Source organism: Metschnikowia bicuspidata, assembly GCF_001664035.1.
Source record: "Metschnikowia bicuspidata var. bicuspidata NRRL YB-4993 chromosome Unknown METBIscaffold_2, whole genome shotgun sequence".
Classification (NCBI taxonomy): Eukaryota; Fungi; Ascomycota; class Pichiomycetes; order Serinales; family Metschnikowiaceae; genus Metschnikowia; species Metschnikowia bicuspidata.
Window position 1 is genome coordinate 2,429,071 of NW_017387732.1, and position 15,050 is coordinate 2,444,120.

The 15,050-nt window shown below is 50.9% G+C and overlaps 5 protein-coding genes across 5 annotated transcripts; 4 read left to right on the top strand and 1 right to left on the bottom strand.

Annotated features, from left to right (window-relative positions):
• Nucleotides 1–285: 285 nt before the first annotated feature.
• METBIDRAFT_39535 (uncharacterized protein) lies at nucleotides 286–1,578 on the top strand (the record flags this gene model as incomplete). The annotated part of the gene is made up of 2 exons (XM_018857152.1): nucleotides 286–470; nucleotides 684–1,578. Coding segments are annotated over 2 exons (1,080 nt in total), but the record flags the coding sequence as incomplete, so codon positions are not given.
• Nucleotides 1,579–3,195: 1,617 nt separating this feature from the next.
• Nucleotides 3,196–4,884, top strand: METBIDRAFT_77949 (E3 ubiquitin-protein ligase; the record flags this gene model as incomplete). Its single annotated transcript, XM_018858794.1, has 2 exons — nucleotides 3,196–3,625; nucleotides 3,890–4,884. 2 exons carry the CDS (start codon nucleotides 3,196–3,198, stop codon nucleotides 4,882–4,884), a joined length of 1,425 nt encoding a protein of 474 aa, XP_018713090.1.
• A 2,334-nt stretch (nucleotides 4,885–7,218) lies between these two features.
• METBIDRAFT_39418 (phosphoribomutase) lies at nucleotides 7,219–9,303 on the top strand (the record flags this gene model as incomplete). The annotated part of the gene is made up of 2 exons (XM_018857137.1): nucleotides 7,219–7,619; nucleotides 7,809–9,303. The coding sequence occupies 2 exons, from the start codon at nucleotides 7,219–7,221 to the stop codon at nucleotides 9,301–9,303; spliced, it is 1,896 nt and encodes a 631-aa protein (XP_018713091.1).
• Nucleotides 9,304–10,619: 1,316 nt separating this feature from the next.
• VAN1 (Van1p) lies at nucleotides 10,620–11,960 on the top strand (the record flags this gene model as incomplete). Its single annotated transcript, XM_018857136.1, has 1 exon — nucleotides 10,620–11,960. The coding sequence occupies one exon, from the start codon at nucleotides 10,620–10,622 to the stop codon at nucleotides 11,958–11,960; it is 1,341 nt and encodes a 446-aa protein (XP_018713092.1).
• Nucleotides 11,961–12,819: 859 nt separating this feature from the next.
• Nucleotides 12,820–13,109, bottom strand: METBIDRAFT_31474 (uncharacterized protein). The gene has a single exon (XM_018855858.1). It carries the CDS (start codon nucleotides 13,103–13,105, stop codon nucleotides 12,884–12,886), a length of 222 nt encoding a protein of 73 aa, XP_018713093.1. The 5' UTR covers nucleotides 13,106–13,109; the 3' UTR covers nucleotides 12,820–12,883.
• Between the last annotated feature and the right edge of the window lie 1,941 nt (nucleotides 13,110–15,050).

The following is a 15,050-nucleotide window of genomic DNA, read 5'->3' on the forward strand; positions in this document are numbered from 1 at the left end:
CTTGCATTACTATCCAAAACATCTCACGCACAGAGTAGTTTGATCTCAGAATTCGGACTTCTGCCTTCTGGATACACAGCTAGATATACACCTTCATATATTCCAGATCGGGTTCAGCAGGCTGTGGTTACAGTGAATAGTTGATTTGTATAATCCGACTATTTCGAGAACAGCATTTAAAGCCACTTTCTTCTTGATTGGGCTGCTTTGACATACTTAGAACTTCGTTTCAAGGCAAAAGAAAACCGTGTCTTTCGAGAAAGTATCCACCATCTGACATTTCACTTCATGTTCTTCCGAATCCTAGTTCTCTTTTTCACCACCGCCACCATTGTGCTTCTGGCATGGTCGTTGGTTGGCTGCTATAAAAACGAAAGCTATCTCACCAACAATTATCTCATCAGCTTGCAGGTCTCGAACTTAAACCTTTCCACGCTTTTTGAAGATACGTCATTTTTCTCCAAGCGTGAGTATGAGCATGCAAAGATTCCAGTTGACATTCTTCAAGACGAGCCCACTAAGACTTTGAAAGCAAGAGATAATGATATTTCTTCGCTTGCAGCGCAGATTACGGGAGCTACCTCTCTAGTAGGTAATCAGAACTCCCTCATTACAGCGGTCGCTTCCATGCTTGATAATCCTACCTCGGAATTGGCAAACGCGTTAACCGACGCGGATACGAGTAGCTTGATATCTGAGGCCCAGGCTGTAGCTGCCACGGCCTCGATTCCAGACTCCATCGCCACACTTGTTTCCGAAATCTCGGGTGATTTCTCATCCGCCCTTAATGATATCATCGCTTCTGCCAGCCCTTCTGATTTGGGTCTTTCAGATATGTATTCGGTGGGCTTTTACGGATACTGCAAAGGGGAACTCACGGGCAATGTGACGGACTACTCCTCTGAGCTTGGCGAACTCGGCAAACAATTTCGAAATGACAATGTCAACTACACATATTGTTCAGCTCCTGAATTTGGATACAAGCTTGATCCTTTGGCCCTTATCAAGCACGAGATGATGGAACAAATCCAAAATTATGGAGATGGCTTGGCCACTTTGAGCCCCGGGCTCTCCGATTTGTTTATCTCTGAGTTGCTGACCGTGGCATCCTCGTTGACATACGAAAACTTGGGCCTTCCGGGCAATTTGAAGCAGGATCTCGGAATGCTCAACAGCGTGACCATTGCCGGGTTTTCTCTTATTTTTGCGGGAGCCTGTCTATCATTCGTGTCGTTTGCTTTCCAGATGGTGGGTCTTTGCTGCTCACCTGGAAATATGTGTTTGTCATTGTGCAACTTCTTGCTCATGTTTCTTGTGGCATTGATCGTCATCATTGGCTCGGGGCTTACTACAGGTGTCTTTTTGTATGTAAGGAACACTGTGAATCAAGACCTAGATGATTTTGGGGTCAAAACATACTTGTCCCAGCAATTCTATGCGTTTGCCTGGAGTGCTGCAGTGTCGGCGTTGATGTTTGTTGTTTTGAGTATCATTGGATATTGCTGCGGATGTTTTCATCCACGTCATAGAAAGCCCAACAGAAGCGAGCCGGAGGTGTGGTATGACCACAAGATGTGAGTTTGGTCTTACTAGCTTTTAGCTTGACACAGAACAGTCCACTCGGCAAGTTTGTCTTGATTTCTTGTCATCTATTCGCAAACAGGCACCTACCAATGGTATCATTTATTGTCATAGACTGAGATTAGTTTAGAGTTTGAACTGATTGCAAGTGGCGGAAATGTCATATTCTTGCTCGAGATTAGTTTCTGGGATTGACTTACAAATCTGATCACACCCGGCTTCTGGAAGTAAAAATAGTATTTTCAAATGGTGAAGACCAAGTGAGAAAGCTGACAGCCTGGCATTCTCTAATCCCTTTTGAATGATTACACTCTACCAAGCATTTGGATAGACACTTCTATTGACGTAAAGGAACCCCAAACCCCAATTAATAATTTACGCATTGGTAGTTCTGTAAGAGATTTGCAGTTTTTGTCCAGGAAAACTAATGAAGCAGATCTATTCAGTTCTCAAGCCTTTTATATTATTTTGTTGGCAGTGATACTGAGGCAGCATGTCTGGGATCGAGTTCATTGAAAGCATCCGGCAGCTACCTGGAACAAGAGCCGAGACAAACTAAATAGTCATGGCGAAACGATTCCCCCGCACAGCCCTGAATTCGAAGATGCCATACTATTGAGTAACTTTGACATGTTAATTCCGAAGCAAGCCCTGTTGGATCCAACAATTGCAGTTTTTGAGGAATCAATAGCCCCGAATTCAAAGATTCCATACTATTGAGTAACTTTGGCATATTAATTCCGAAGCAAGCCCTGTTGGATCCAACAATTGCAGTTTTTGAGGAACTAATATGAGAATAGATCCCTGAGAATAGATTCCTAAGGGTAGTTGCGAATAGTGCGTATTGTATGCATTGAGTATAGGTTCGAGAATGGTATTGTAGGGGAAACAACACGGTCGTCAGGGACCGATCCTCAGACAAGGAATTTTGATGACTGGCAGCTCCAGAGATCCATGAAAACATTTCGGCACTACAAAATGGGTAATATAGTTGGGACTGCTTCACGCGGACATCGATGCTAGAACTAAATCAGACCAACTCGGAGCTTGTGAAGTCAAAACGCACGACGTGAAAAAGAAAACAAAGCTTTGGGAGGATTTGGTCACAGCTGAACGCAACCGCATGAGCGGTCGATAACTGGCGAATTGCACCGGATGTCCTCGCTCCTCCATGGTGCTTTGCTAACATTGCAAATAAGAAAAGAGACCATGACAAAAAAGGAAAAGACGAAGGAAAGTAGAAAAAGCGTCAAAACAAATTCAAAAAAAGGCTGGGAAGAAAACAAAAATGCAGTGGGCCCGGCTGATGTGTCAAAGGAAGACGGACATTGCAATAAAAATATATCATGGCTCGCCCGTCAGGCCCGTGATCGTGCGCACCTGTTTTCGCACCTCAGCTTCCCAGCATCTCACCAGACTAGGCCGCTGAACACCGAGGAAAAACAGGCAAAAAAAAACCGCCAATCTCGCAAACCACCGAGCCTGGGAATTTCAATACGGCGCTTGGACTGCTGGCCTCAAAAAGTACACACAACCCGCCGGGATTTCCACGTCACACGCAAGTCCTCTTGTCATCAGTTGTACTCTCATAACCACCAGCGAACCGCCCGAAAAATGCTCTGTGCTATCTCCGGCACGCAAACAGCAGACCCCGTGGTGTCTCCCAAAAGCGGAGGCGTTTTCGACCGCAAGCTTGCGCAGGCCTACGTTGCCACATCCGGAAAAGACCCGCTCAATGACGAGCCCTTGGCAGTGGAAGAACTCATCGGCATTTCCAGCGGCGGGCTCCCCGTGGTCAGCGTGCCCCAGCCTGCGGAATTCCACTCCATTCCGACCATGCTTGCCGCGTTCCAAAACGAATGGGATGCCTTGGCCCTCGAGGTCTTTACGCTAAGAAAACAGCTCCACAGCACGCGCGAAGAGTTGAGTATGGCGCTCTACAAGTACGACGCGGCCGTCCGGGTGGCCGCTAAGGCCATGCGGGAAAAGGAGGAGGCGCAGCAGGCCCTCCAGCAAATCGCCGAGACCTTTGCCTCGGAAAGGGGCGGGGAAAACAGAAACGAAGAGAACGAAGGAATCGGAGAGAACGGAGAAATCGGAGAAATCGGAGAAATCGGAGAAATCGGAGAAATCGGAGAAATCGGAGAAATCGGAGAAATCGGAGATAACGGAGATAACGAGGGAATCGAAGAGAACGAACAAATCGAAGACAACGAACAAATCGAAGACAACGAACAAATCGAAGGAATCAAAGAAATCAAAGAAACCAACGAAACCAAGGAGAACGAAGAAATCAAAGAAACCAAAGACACCAAAGACAGCGGCGCGGAGACCTGCGCCACGGTGCTAGCCCAGGCCCGCGAGGCGCTCTTTGCCCTCCACAAGCTGCAGAAGTTGCTGCTTCCCGTCACGGCCCAAACGCGTGTTTCGGTGGTCAGAACAGAAAAGAGCCTGGGCGTGTCCCACCCATTGCGCCTCACTGTCAACGCTGCCAGCGGCGAGGAAATACTAGCCAGCGAGACCGGGACCCTCTGTCTCCCGGCAGGCGAGCAGCGGGCGGCTTTCCCCGCAGTGGTGTTTCTAAACGAGGCCGGCCGGTCCTTCGCGGCAGGCGTGAATGAACGCGGGCTCGAAATGCTAGCGACAGGCGAGAAACACGCCGTTGCCCTCGGGGATGTGCGCCAGGTCCTCACCCACCCCAGCGAGCCGTACTTCGTGGCGGTCACGTGCCGCGACACCTGGGTCTTTGGCGGAAAGAACGGCATCATCCACGCCTCCGAGTCGCCGGGCGCCATTGCCGCGGCCGACATCCACGTGGACGGCATGTTGCTTGGGTTGGCGGTGCCCGGCAGAATCGACATTGTCGACTTGGCGTCGTTCTCGGTCGTTTCGGCGATTGCCGTCGCCGACTTGAAGGCGGTGTCGCGGATCCACTTTGCCTGGAACGGCTACTGGCTTCTTGTCTGCGGGACCACGGCCGCGGGCCGCGGCCAGGTGCGGGTCTACGACTTGCGCAAGAGCTCGTTGGTGCAGACGTTCCAGGGGTCCGCGGAGATGGAGTTTGCCATCGACCCGGCGTGCCAGGTTGTGCTGATCTGTGACCGCGCCACGCAGAGGCTCCATGTGCACTTGTATGCGAAGAAGGGCAAGACATGGGCCGAGGACGCGCACGTGGAAGAATGCGGCCTGCTTCATGGGCTCCAAGTGGCGTCCTCGCCGGAGGACATTCGGCTGAAAAAGACGGTGACGATGGCAGGCTTGCAGGACGACAAGATCGTGTACTTGGAGATGTCCTTGGAGTGAGCCCCGGCCCTGGAGTAAGCCCCGGTGCTTTTGGCGAATCGTTCCCACCGGAGCTCAGCACGTGGCGTGCGGGCCGCTACTTTGAGGTTCTCGTGTCACTGATGGTCCGCACGCTTTTGGCCGCTTTTTTTTTCTCGCGGCTGACGGAGCCAAGGACGGACCCGCCGCTGGTGCCAGGCCCCGGGGATGTTCTGCAAAGGAAGGACTCGGGTGCAGGTTTGCAGTGGACCTTGAGAAAGTGGACTGGTCGCCCAGGGTGCCAGGCCCATGGGGTGTGGAAACCGTCCACTTGGTTGCGTCTAGTTTTGACGGGTGCCGGCCGCCGCGTTGTGTCCGGAAGAAACCAAATTGGGCCGGCCGGGATGCACTGTCTATAAAAAGACACAGAAGCCGCGTATGCCTTTCCTTGTGGCGCCTCCTTGGACTTGTTGCTGCCGCGTGGGAAACGCCGTTTCCATTTCCATGACTTGCCCCTCCAGACAACGAGCAAAGCCACTGTTGGTATGAGATCCAACGCGGCGTGCTCGATTGTCACGCAGTCACATCAAGGGGACAGGCAGCGATGGTTGAACACATGGGGAAACGGTAAAGGATCGACAAAGTGGATCGACAAACGGTAGACAAAGGGGGCCGACAAAGTGGATAGATCCCGGGGATAAATGACGCTCCACGCTTCCCGACCGTTTTTTCGCCGGCTTGTTGTCTGTACTTCCTTTGCTGCTTCCCTCGCCGGCACTTCCGTCGGCCACGCAGAATAACCCACATAGCACAGTATACACGATTCTACGGGTTTTACGAATGTGACGGCATCGAAGTTTTGATCAGTCGGGAGCTTGGACACCCCTGGACAATTGTGGGGTGCTTACCATCTTTTCTTGGACACTGTAATGTTCGCCACTGGATTGTTCTATTTCTTGGTGCCTGCAATTATGTACTTTAGCAGGTGTTTACCTTGGGCGGTTGTCGACATCGACACATCAAAAAATCAGCATATATAACGTATGCTAAGCCTGATGCTACACCAGTTTTAGTTACATCTTTCACTAGAACAGATATTCTCATTTCCTTACTAGTAGTAAGATGCTCTTTCCATTACAACTCTATACCATTATGGATTAAAGTAGCTTGTGCCCTGTACCTGAAGGTAGGATATCTTCTTGGGGTGTACTTCAGTACAATAAAATGGTTATTATCTAGCAAACCACACTTTAATCAGGACTCTAATATATTCTGAGATAAATATGTACAAATGAATTATTCAACTACCATTGTCATTAATGTTATCTTAAAGCAGACCTTCAATAAAGCCACCTAAAATTCATTCATTCATCTTCATTTAAAATCGTGCGACATTCTATTTTCATTTGTTTGTTTAGCATGATATTATTATATTACTTCGGGAGTGCAGGATGTACTCAGCTCTTAATGAGCATTTATATCGATTAGGTCCGAAACAATAACTATGTAAGTAACCTGTGCTCTCCACTGATGGTTCGAATATTAAGTTGATTGATGCTGGATCTTTCAAATATCGTATGGTCTCAATCTACCATTACTTCTCCTGGCTTTTCAACTGAGGCCTAAGTCCTCTTTTTCTCGATGATAGATCTACACCTGTTTGAACCTAACCCACAGATCTAGCTCATTCCTCGATTGTTATTCTTCAAAATAATGAAGATCCACGTATGATCAATTCCATAGGGCTGGCTCACTCACTGAATTCATTTGTTCTTTACTTGATCGCTAAACCTCTGCTTCTGATATCCCTGATTGCTTCTTGATGATATCACAATGACGAACCTTATTTATTCAGGCATGGCGAATTCAGCTCCACGAACACGAACGTGAACATATCGGCTGATTTACTATAATCGGTCTGGCACGACGGCATCCATCTGTTTCTCAAGTACCACCCAAAGCATTTGCTTAGCTTATATATCGTGCCCCCATGAAAGCCACTAATCTCTCGTCTATACCCGGTCCTGCATATACGTTCACTACAACTGGATACTAATACATCTGAAACTCGGAGCTCCGTGCTTCTACAAGATCCAAAACGGCAAAGTCCCAGGCAAAAAAGCAGCAGGAGCGCCTCCGCCGGCTCCACTCTTGTTGTCTGTGTTTTCTTAGGTGCTTTCCTCGCCGGCCCTCCGCGCGGTACTTCCGTCGGACATGCCGGGCGCCGCGCCGCGCCATCTCTCCGCAATCTTAAGAATCCAGTACTCACTTCTTCTTCAAACATCAGCAAACTGGCCCCAGCTCTGGACACCACTTTGCAAACCACACCAACACGCAGGATCTCCCCCAGCCCACCGCCCACAGAAACTACCCGCCATGGCGCTGCAGGACAAGGCCCACATCGACTCCTTGGTCGAACAATGGCTAGCCGTGGACATCAATGAGGCGCTGAGAGCCGAGATCCAGCGCCTCCACAGCGAGGGCAATTACAGCGTGCTTGCCGCCAAAATGACGCCTCGCATAGCCTTCGGCACTGCCGGCCTCCGCGCGTCCATGCAGCTGGGATTTGCGCACATGAACGACGTCACGGTTTTGCAGGCCTCCCAGGGCCTCGTCAGCTACATTTTGCAGCACACGCCGGCGTCCGCGGCGTCGCTCGTTGTGGGGTACGACCACCGGCACCACTCACAGCGGTATGCGGAGATTACCGCCAGCGTGGCGGTGGCCCGCGGCGTCAAGGTGTACTATCTAGGTTCTGTAGACACGCTTTCCGAAGAGTCGGCGGGAATAGTTGGGGATAGAAACGCGGCGGGAAACGCCGGCGATATTAAAGTGGCTGGAAACGCCGGCGACACAAGATTGGCTGGAAACGCCGGCGACACAAGATTGGCTGACAACGCCGGCGACACAAGATTGGCTGACAACGCCGGCGACACAAGATTGACTGAAAACGCCGGCGACACAAGATTGACTGAAAACGCCGACACAAAACCACCGGGAACTGCCGCCGGCGCGCCCGACCGTCTGTACGTGCACACGCCCTTGGTGCCCTTCGGCATCGACCACTTCGGCGCGGCCGGCGGCGTCATGGTCACGGCGTCCCACAACCCGGCACGTGACAACGGGTACAAGGTCTACTACGGCAACGGGTGCCAGATCATCCCGCCGCACGACGCGGCCATCGCGCAGAGCATCGACGCCAACCTCGCGCCCTGGTCCGACCGCAACGTGTGGGACATCCGGGGCAACTTTGCCGCGGCCGTCCGCCGCGGCTTGCTCGTGCCGGCCAAGCACATGCTCTCGCAGATCTACGTGGACGCCGTGCTCGCGCGGCTCGCGGGCGACCGCAAGGTGTCCTTCGGTTTCGTCTACACGCCCATGCACGGCGTGGGCGGCGAGATCTTCGGGCGCGTCTGCGGCGAGATGGGCGTGCGTTTCGACACGGTGCGCGAGCAGGCGGACCCGGACCCGGACTTCCCGACGGTGCGCTTCCCGAACCCGGAGGAGCACGGCGCGCTTGACTTGGCCATGGCCCGGGCCCAGGCCCAGGGGCTCAGGTTGGTGGTGGCCACCGACCCGGACGCGGACCGGTTCGCCGTGGCCGTGCAGACCCGGGCGGGCGCGTGGCGCCAGTTGACGGGCAACGAGGTCGGCACGCTCTTCGCCGCGTACGTGGTGGAGGAGCTCGTGCGCAAGGACCAGTTGGCCCGCACGTGCCTCGTCTGCTCCACGGTGTCGTCGCAGATGCTCCGCGCAATGGCCGCCGCGGCCGGGTGCCGCTTCCAGGACACCTTGACCGGGTTCAAGTGGATCGGCAACGAGGCCATTGCCTTGAAGGCCGCGGGGTACGCGGTGCCGTTCGGCTACGAGGAGGCCATCGGCTACATGTTCCTGCTCGTCAACGACAAGGACGGCATCTCCGCGTGCGTGGTGTGGATGCGGCTCTACGAGCGGTGGTTCGCCTCGGGCTCTACCGACCCGTTGGAGAAGCTCGAGCGCCTCTACGCCACGTACGGCTGGTTCAAGGAGTGCAACGGCTACTACAAGCTCGACGACGTGGCGACGACCGCCCGCATCTTCGATGGCCAGATCCGCGCGTCCTACGACGCCACCTGCGACTACCCGCGCACGCTCGGCGCCTTCAGCGTGCTCGAGTGGCGCGACCTCACCGTGGGCTTCGACTCCTCCACGCCGGACCGCCGGCCGGTGCTCCCCACGGACGCCAGCGCCCAGATGATCACGGCGGTGCTCCGGCTTGCGGGTGCCCCGGGCGAGCCCGACGGCGACACTGTCCGCTTCACATGCCGCGGCTCCGGGACAGAGCCGAAGTTGAAGGTCTACATCGAGGGCCTGTCGAGAGCGAGCGGCGAGCGCGCCCTGGCGTTGGCGAGAAAGTGCTGGGACACCTTGCGGGAAGAGTGGTTCAAGCCTGCCGAGAACGGGTTGGAGGAGGTGTTGTGAGGACAAGCCAATGGCGGTGGAACACATGGCTGTGGAAACACACTGTGGAATTCATGACTGTGGAATTCATGACTGTGGAGTTCATGACTGTGGAAATACATGACTGTGGAAATACATGACTGTGGAATACATGACTCTGGAAACACACTGTGGAATTCATGACTGTGGAATTCATGACTGTGGAGTTCATGACTGTGGAAATACATGACTGTGGAAATACATGGCTGTGGAAATACATGACTCTGGAAACACACTGTGGAATTCATGACTGTGGAAACACACTGTGGAATTCATGACTGTGGAGTTCATGACTGTGGAAATACATGACTGTGGAATACATGACTCTGGAAACACACTGTGGAATTCATGACTGTGGAATTCATGACTGTGGAAACACACTGTGGAATTCATGACTGTGGAATTCATGACTGTGGAGTTCATGACTGTGGAAATACATGACTGTGGAAATACATGGCTGTGGAAATACATGACTCTGGAAACACACTGTGGAATTCATGACTGTGGAATTCATGGCTGTGGAATTCATGACTCTGGAAATACACTGTGGAATTCATGACTGTGGAAATACATGGCTGTGGAATACATGGCTGTGGAAATGCAAAACATGACAATGGCGATGCAGCTCCAACAGAAAGCTCACAGGCTCAGGCCGGGCCTATTGGACAATAAAACACGCTCGGCACAAAAAACATCGTGCCAAAATAAAACCAGGACTCAAGGAAACATACAGTGCTGTCGGCCATACTACAATAAGGACCTCAGGCTGGGGCCCGCGTCGCGTGCCAGCGTCCAAGGCCCTCTCTGGTTTTTCGGCTCACATCGGCACTACATGGCCAATCCTGTCCGCCGGCCACTTCGAAGCTGGCTCCTCTGCCCCGCCAGCCGCCTTTCACATGGCTCCAAAACATGGCCTTCCAGCTGGGTCCACTACTGGCTGTGCCGGCAGCGCCGCGGACCTGCATGCGCCGCGAATGTTATTGGGCGCTAACACCTGTGCTTTTTTCTGGCCGCCAACATCCTACAAACCGTGATTCCTTCTGTCCACAATACCAGAACACAGGCCATGCCGTCGCTCAAACGCAGTGACTCGGACTTGCCGATGTATGTCGAACCGCAAGTGGAAATACCCAGGCTCTTTGGACTCGCATCTCCCGTTCGGTTTCAGGGACACCTGCGCGATCTTGCCAGCTGGAAACGCCACGAACGCATGAATGAAAACAGCAACATTCGCGGAACAAAATACTAACTCCCGCAGCTACAAGAAGAAGCTCCAGCCGAGGCGGCCCGGGCGTGGCATGCATAGAGCCGCGTGGGTCTTGTGTGTGTGTCTACTATTCCTCTGGTTTTTGGGCGGCCGACTCAACCGTCAGAACGGGCAGCTAGGCCAGGCGCCAGCACCTGAGTCGGCCCCTGACGCGGGGGACACGCACCGCTTGTACACCGTGACCAAAGATGGGGTCACCGAGGAAGACACAGGCGAGGCCGCAGAGGAATACAGCGACAAGATGTTCAAGGAAACGGTCGAGTTCTTCGACCTCGACAACTCGCTGGGAGCTCGGAGGAAGGGGCCGGACGGCGAGGACACGGACGTGGTGTTGTTCTTGATGCCGCTCAGAAACGCAGAGCACGTGTTGCCCATGGCCTTCCACAACCTCATGAACCTCACGTACGACCACTCCTTGATCGACATTGCGTTCCTTGTGTCGGACTGCTCCCCGGGCGACACCACCTTGCAGACCGTCTTCGATTTCTCCGTGGCGCTCCAGAACGGCACCTTGGCGGACGACATGCTTTCTGCCGAGCAGGCCAAAAAGGACAGCAACGTCAAGGGGACGAACGAACTATACCAGCTCTACATGGACCAGGACTACATGGACAATGTGCACAGGGCATACAACTCGCCCGAAAGCTACCACAAAGGCTACAGGACGCCGTTCCGCTCTGTGTCCATCTACGTCAAAGACTTCGGGCAGGTGGTAGGCCAGGGCTTTTCTGACCGCCACGCGGTGAAGGTGCAAGGCATCCGCAGAAAGCTCATGGGCCGCGCACGCAACTGGCTCACCGCCAGCGCCCTACAGGCAGACCACTCGTGGGTGTACTGGCGTGACGTGGACATCGAGACGTGTCCTGGGCTGGTGATCCAGGACCTCATGAAGTTCGACTATGACGTCATGGTGCCCAACATCTGGCGCCCGCTTCCCACCTACTTGGGCGGGGAACAGCCCTACGACTTGAACTCGTGGATAGAGTCCGAGCCCGCGCTCGAGTTGGCCAAGAAATTGGATGAGGATGATGTCATCGTGGAAGGCTACGCGGAGTACCCCACCTACCGGGTGCACTTGGCATACATCCGTGATTCTGAGGGTAATCCTGACGAGGTCGTGGATCTCGATGGTGTCGGAGGTGTGTCGATTCTTGCGAAGGCCAAAATATTCAGGCAAGGCGTGAATTTCCCGGCCTTTACTCTCTGGAACCATGCCGAGACCGAAGCGTTCGGTAAGTTAGCCAGGCGCATGGGCTTCAAGGTCGGTGGCTTACCGCACTACACGATCTGGCATATCTACGAGCCCAGCGAAGATGACTTGAAGCACATCGCGCAGCTCGAGCGCAAGAAGCGCAGGGAGAAGAAGCACTAGACACACTCGTTTCGCCTAACGCTCTTTCTCCCTTGGTTGCATGGTCCTGAGATATCCTGAGATATCCTGTGCGATGTGAAATCGAACGATGTGAAAACAAAGCTTGGGGCTTGGTCACTTACGTATGCTCAGTCGCAATATCCCTGTTGTGCGCATGCCTTTCCAGTTAGTCCGCCAAGCTACGTTATCCAGCACTCATAGCATATTGTTTGTCTTCATTCTGAGTGTTGATCAACACGCGTTCATACTCCTGAACAAGACCCTCAACCCTGTTCAATGTGTCTCGACCGCAACCCCAGAGCCCCCGGGGTTTTAGATAATCGAGGAGTTCCCAATGTTCTGCAAACCTATAAAGATGGCTCGATGCCCTCTGACTTTGCCGCGTGTATGATCGCAGGGCGCACTGCTATCTACATAACAATATCAATAATTAACAATCTTCCATTCTGCAATATCATAACCTTGCGAGCATTATTGCACACCATTACTTACTTCGGTATTTGCGATTGTGGTAATGACTTCGTTCACTTTCAGTTCGCCCAAGCGAATTTCAAAATACCCTGGGCAGGAAATATGGCGCACCCACTCCATCCCTTCTCACTTCTTGAATGTTCGATGATATGGAGCCTTCAATAAATTTGGGTTTCGCTATGAAAAATAAAGGCACTGTGGACATTGTGATCCCTCAATATGCCAATTTGGATATTGAGACGACTTGCTCAATTTGAACCCAAAAATCGCATACGTGGGAATACCACATTAACGGATATAAATAGTAGTGGAATCCAGCTCAAACTTTTTCACGATCAATAGTATTAACCACATAATAAACTCAATAGTGAATTAATGTATTTTGCAAGCCACATTGAATCCTCGGTTCTGTTTTGTTTTTTTCAATTTCAATCGATATGCCGCTTCAGATTTCACATGATCCTCATGAAAACTATATTTTGCTTCAGCTCGTGACTCGTAGAACTGTCCGAGGATTGCATCGATATTTCTCGGTTGTATCTATCAAACACCAGGATGGAAAGCTCTCTTGTAAAAAAAAATATGTTCATTTGAGTATTTGCATTATGTTGAATTCGACTTGCTACCGAATATCTTGTCTTGCCGACGAAGTCGAGCTTTGCGGATGAACACATGTTGGGGCTATTTAAGAACGTCCACAACTTCATTAGCACTCTGTTTTTTTTTTTCTCTCTTTATGTCTATTTATATAAAATATAGTTCAAAACCAGTTAGTTTAGATATATACTTGGGCAACAAACGAACAAAACGTTTCGACAAAAATACTGGTATGTTTTCCAGAAAAAAAGAACATTCGTATCAGTAGGAAGGCAGGTTTTTTAATCTACGCGAAGCCGTTGGCCCCACTCAGAGATTGTTCACATCCGTTTTAATCATCATTAAATGTTTAGTGCTGAGGGAATCGAACCCTCACTCTGCCGTCGTGCTCTCGCGCTAACGGCTTGGCCACAGCAATTTTAAACAGAATTTTGCGACCATGGTTCGATATATTGCGTATGCAGATATGTCGCATATAGATGCTCTTTGTTTTTTGATTCCCACTGTTTTTACTATGGCCACTAGAATCATGGTTGCAAGAGGATAGATTGTCTGGTATTATCCAGTGCCACACTATAGAAAAAAAAAAGAAAAAATATAGTATGATGTTTCTTTTAAAAAAACGATATACTACCCAATCCAGGCCATAATCAACGGATGGGGATGGGCCAAGTTTCGACATTAGGCACGTACCTTGGAGCTGTTAAACAATTTTTATATGTCATGACTTTGGTTTGCTCCTCACAACAGGTGAATAACAAGAAATAAAATTGTCTCTTGCTGTGATCGCAACTTCGTATTTTCTTACACCTGCAAATGGCGTCATTAGTTTCTACAAAAGAACAAACGTGAACAAAGAAGCTGAAAGAATTGATGGACATGAAATTAGAGAGCTGTAGCTAGTTTCTATTTCTCTACAACAGGTTTTGAGGGTATCTTTGTGCGACTGCCTGGTGCTTGTCTGACTGTTTGGCTTGTCATGAATAAGTCAGGATAGCATATTGCCTCTTTTGTTTTCATGTCCCTTGACATATTGTATTCTCTGTTTAATAAACAGTACTATCGTTCGCGATGATACATCTGTCAATTTTAAGAACACAGAGAAGATCAGCACTGCCTTGCATAAAGATGACACACTATACAAAGATATTTACCTTTTTTTAGAGGAACAAATCTAAAAAAAAATGTCATGTGGTGTGATAAGTGGCAACAGCTTTGTTATATATTTATCATGCGAAAATCAAGCAGACGACCTTTGAAGCCATGTGCCCAATTCTGGGACTAATGTGATTAAGGAGGCATACGAAGGAGGAAAAGTTCTGAATGACGATTTATGAAGCTCGACATCAAGCTAGCGAATTCGTTTACCTGTTTTGTGAGTTCGTGTGACGGAAATGACACAACATTCTATAGGCGTAGCAGCGCCAACAATTCAAAACACGTAGAAACCCCTCTCATACATATGAAAAAGAGTCTCAGGGATGTAGCATGAAGATTTGAGATAGCTCTTTTCGGGGTATGACTCTGATATGAACAAAGAAACAATTTCCACAAAAGCGTCTAATGAGAACGTGGTAGCCTTTATTTGGATAGATGAGCACGCCGATGAAACAAACTTCCAGACAAGAGTCATTTGGTCAAGTCCAACCAGCACTCTACTGGTGTGTGGCAGAAGACTAGCTTTCAATCTTCTGGAACGATAAAATGATGAACCGAGGTTTTGTTCTCAATTCTGCGCTTCAACTTGTGGCTCCCGCGGCCTCGCAACTGCACTTGAGAGCGTTGCTGGGTATTGTTGCCGGCTGGATATACGGCACTGGCCTTTACACCTTGCTGATCTGCATTCTTGTTTCATCGAGGAGGAAAGACAAGGCCGGTGCAAGAATTCATAGTGCCGTGCAGAATGGGATGTACCCACCAGTGGTGTGCCAGCGCCTTTCCGACGCAATCCAGCAGAGCTCTGCTCTATCGACTTTTGACCAGCTGATTTTGCTGTGCGGGCAAGGAATGTTTTTTTTTCAG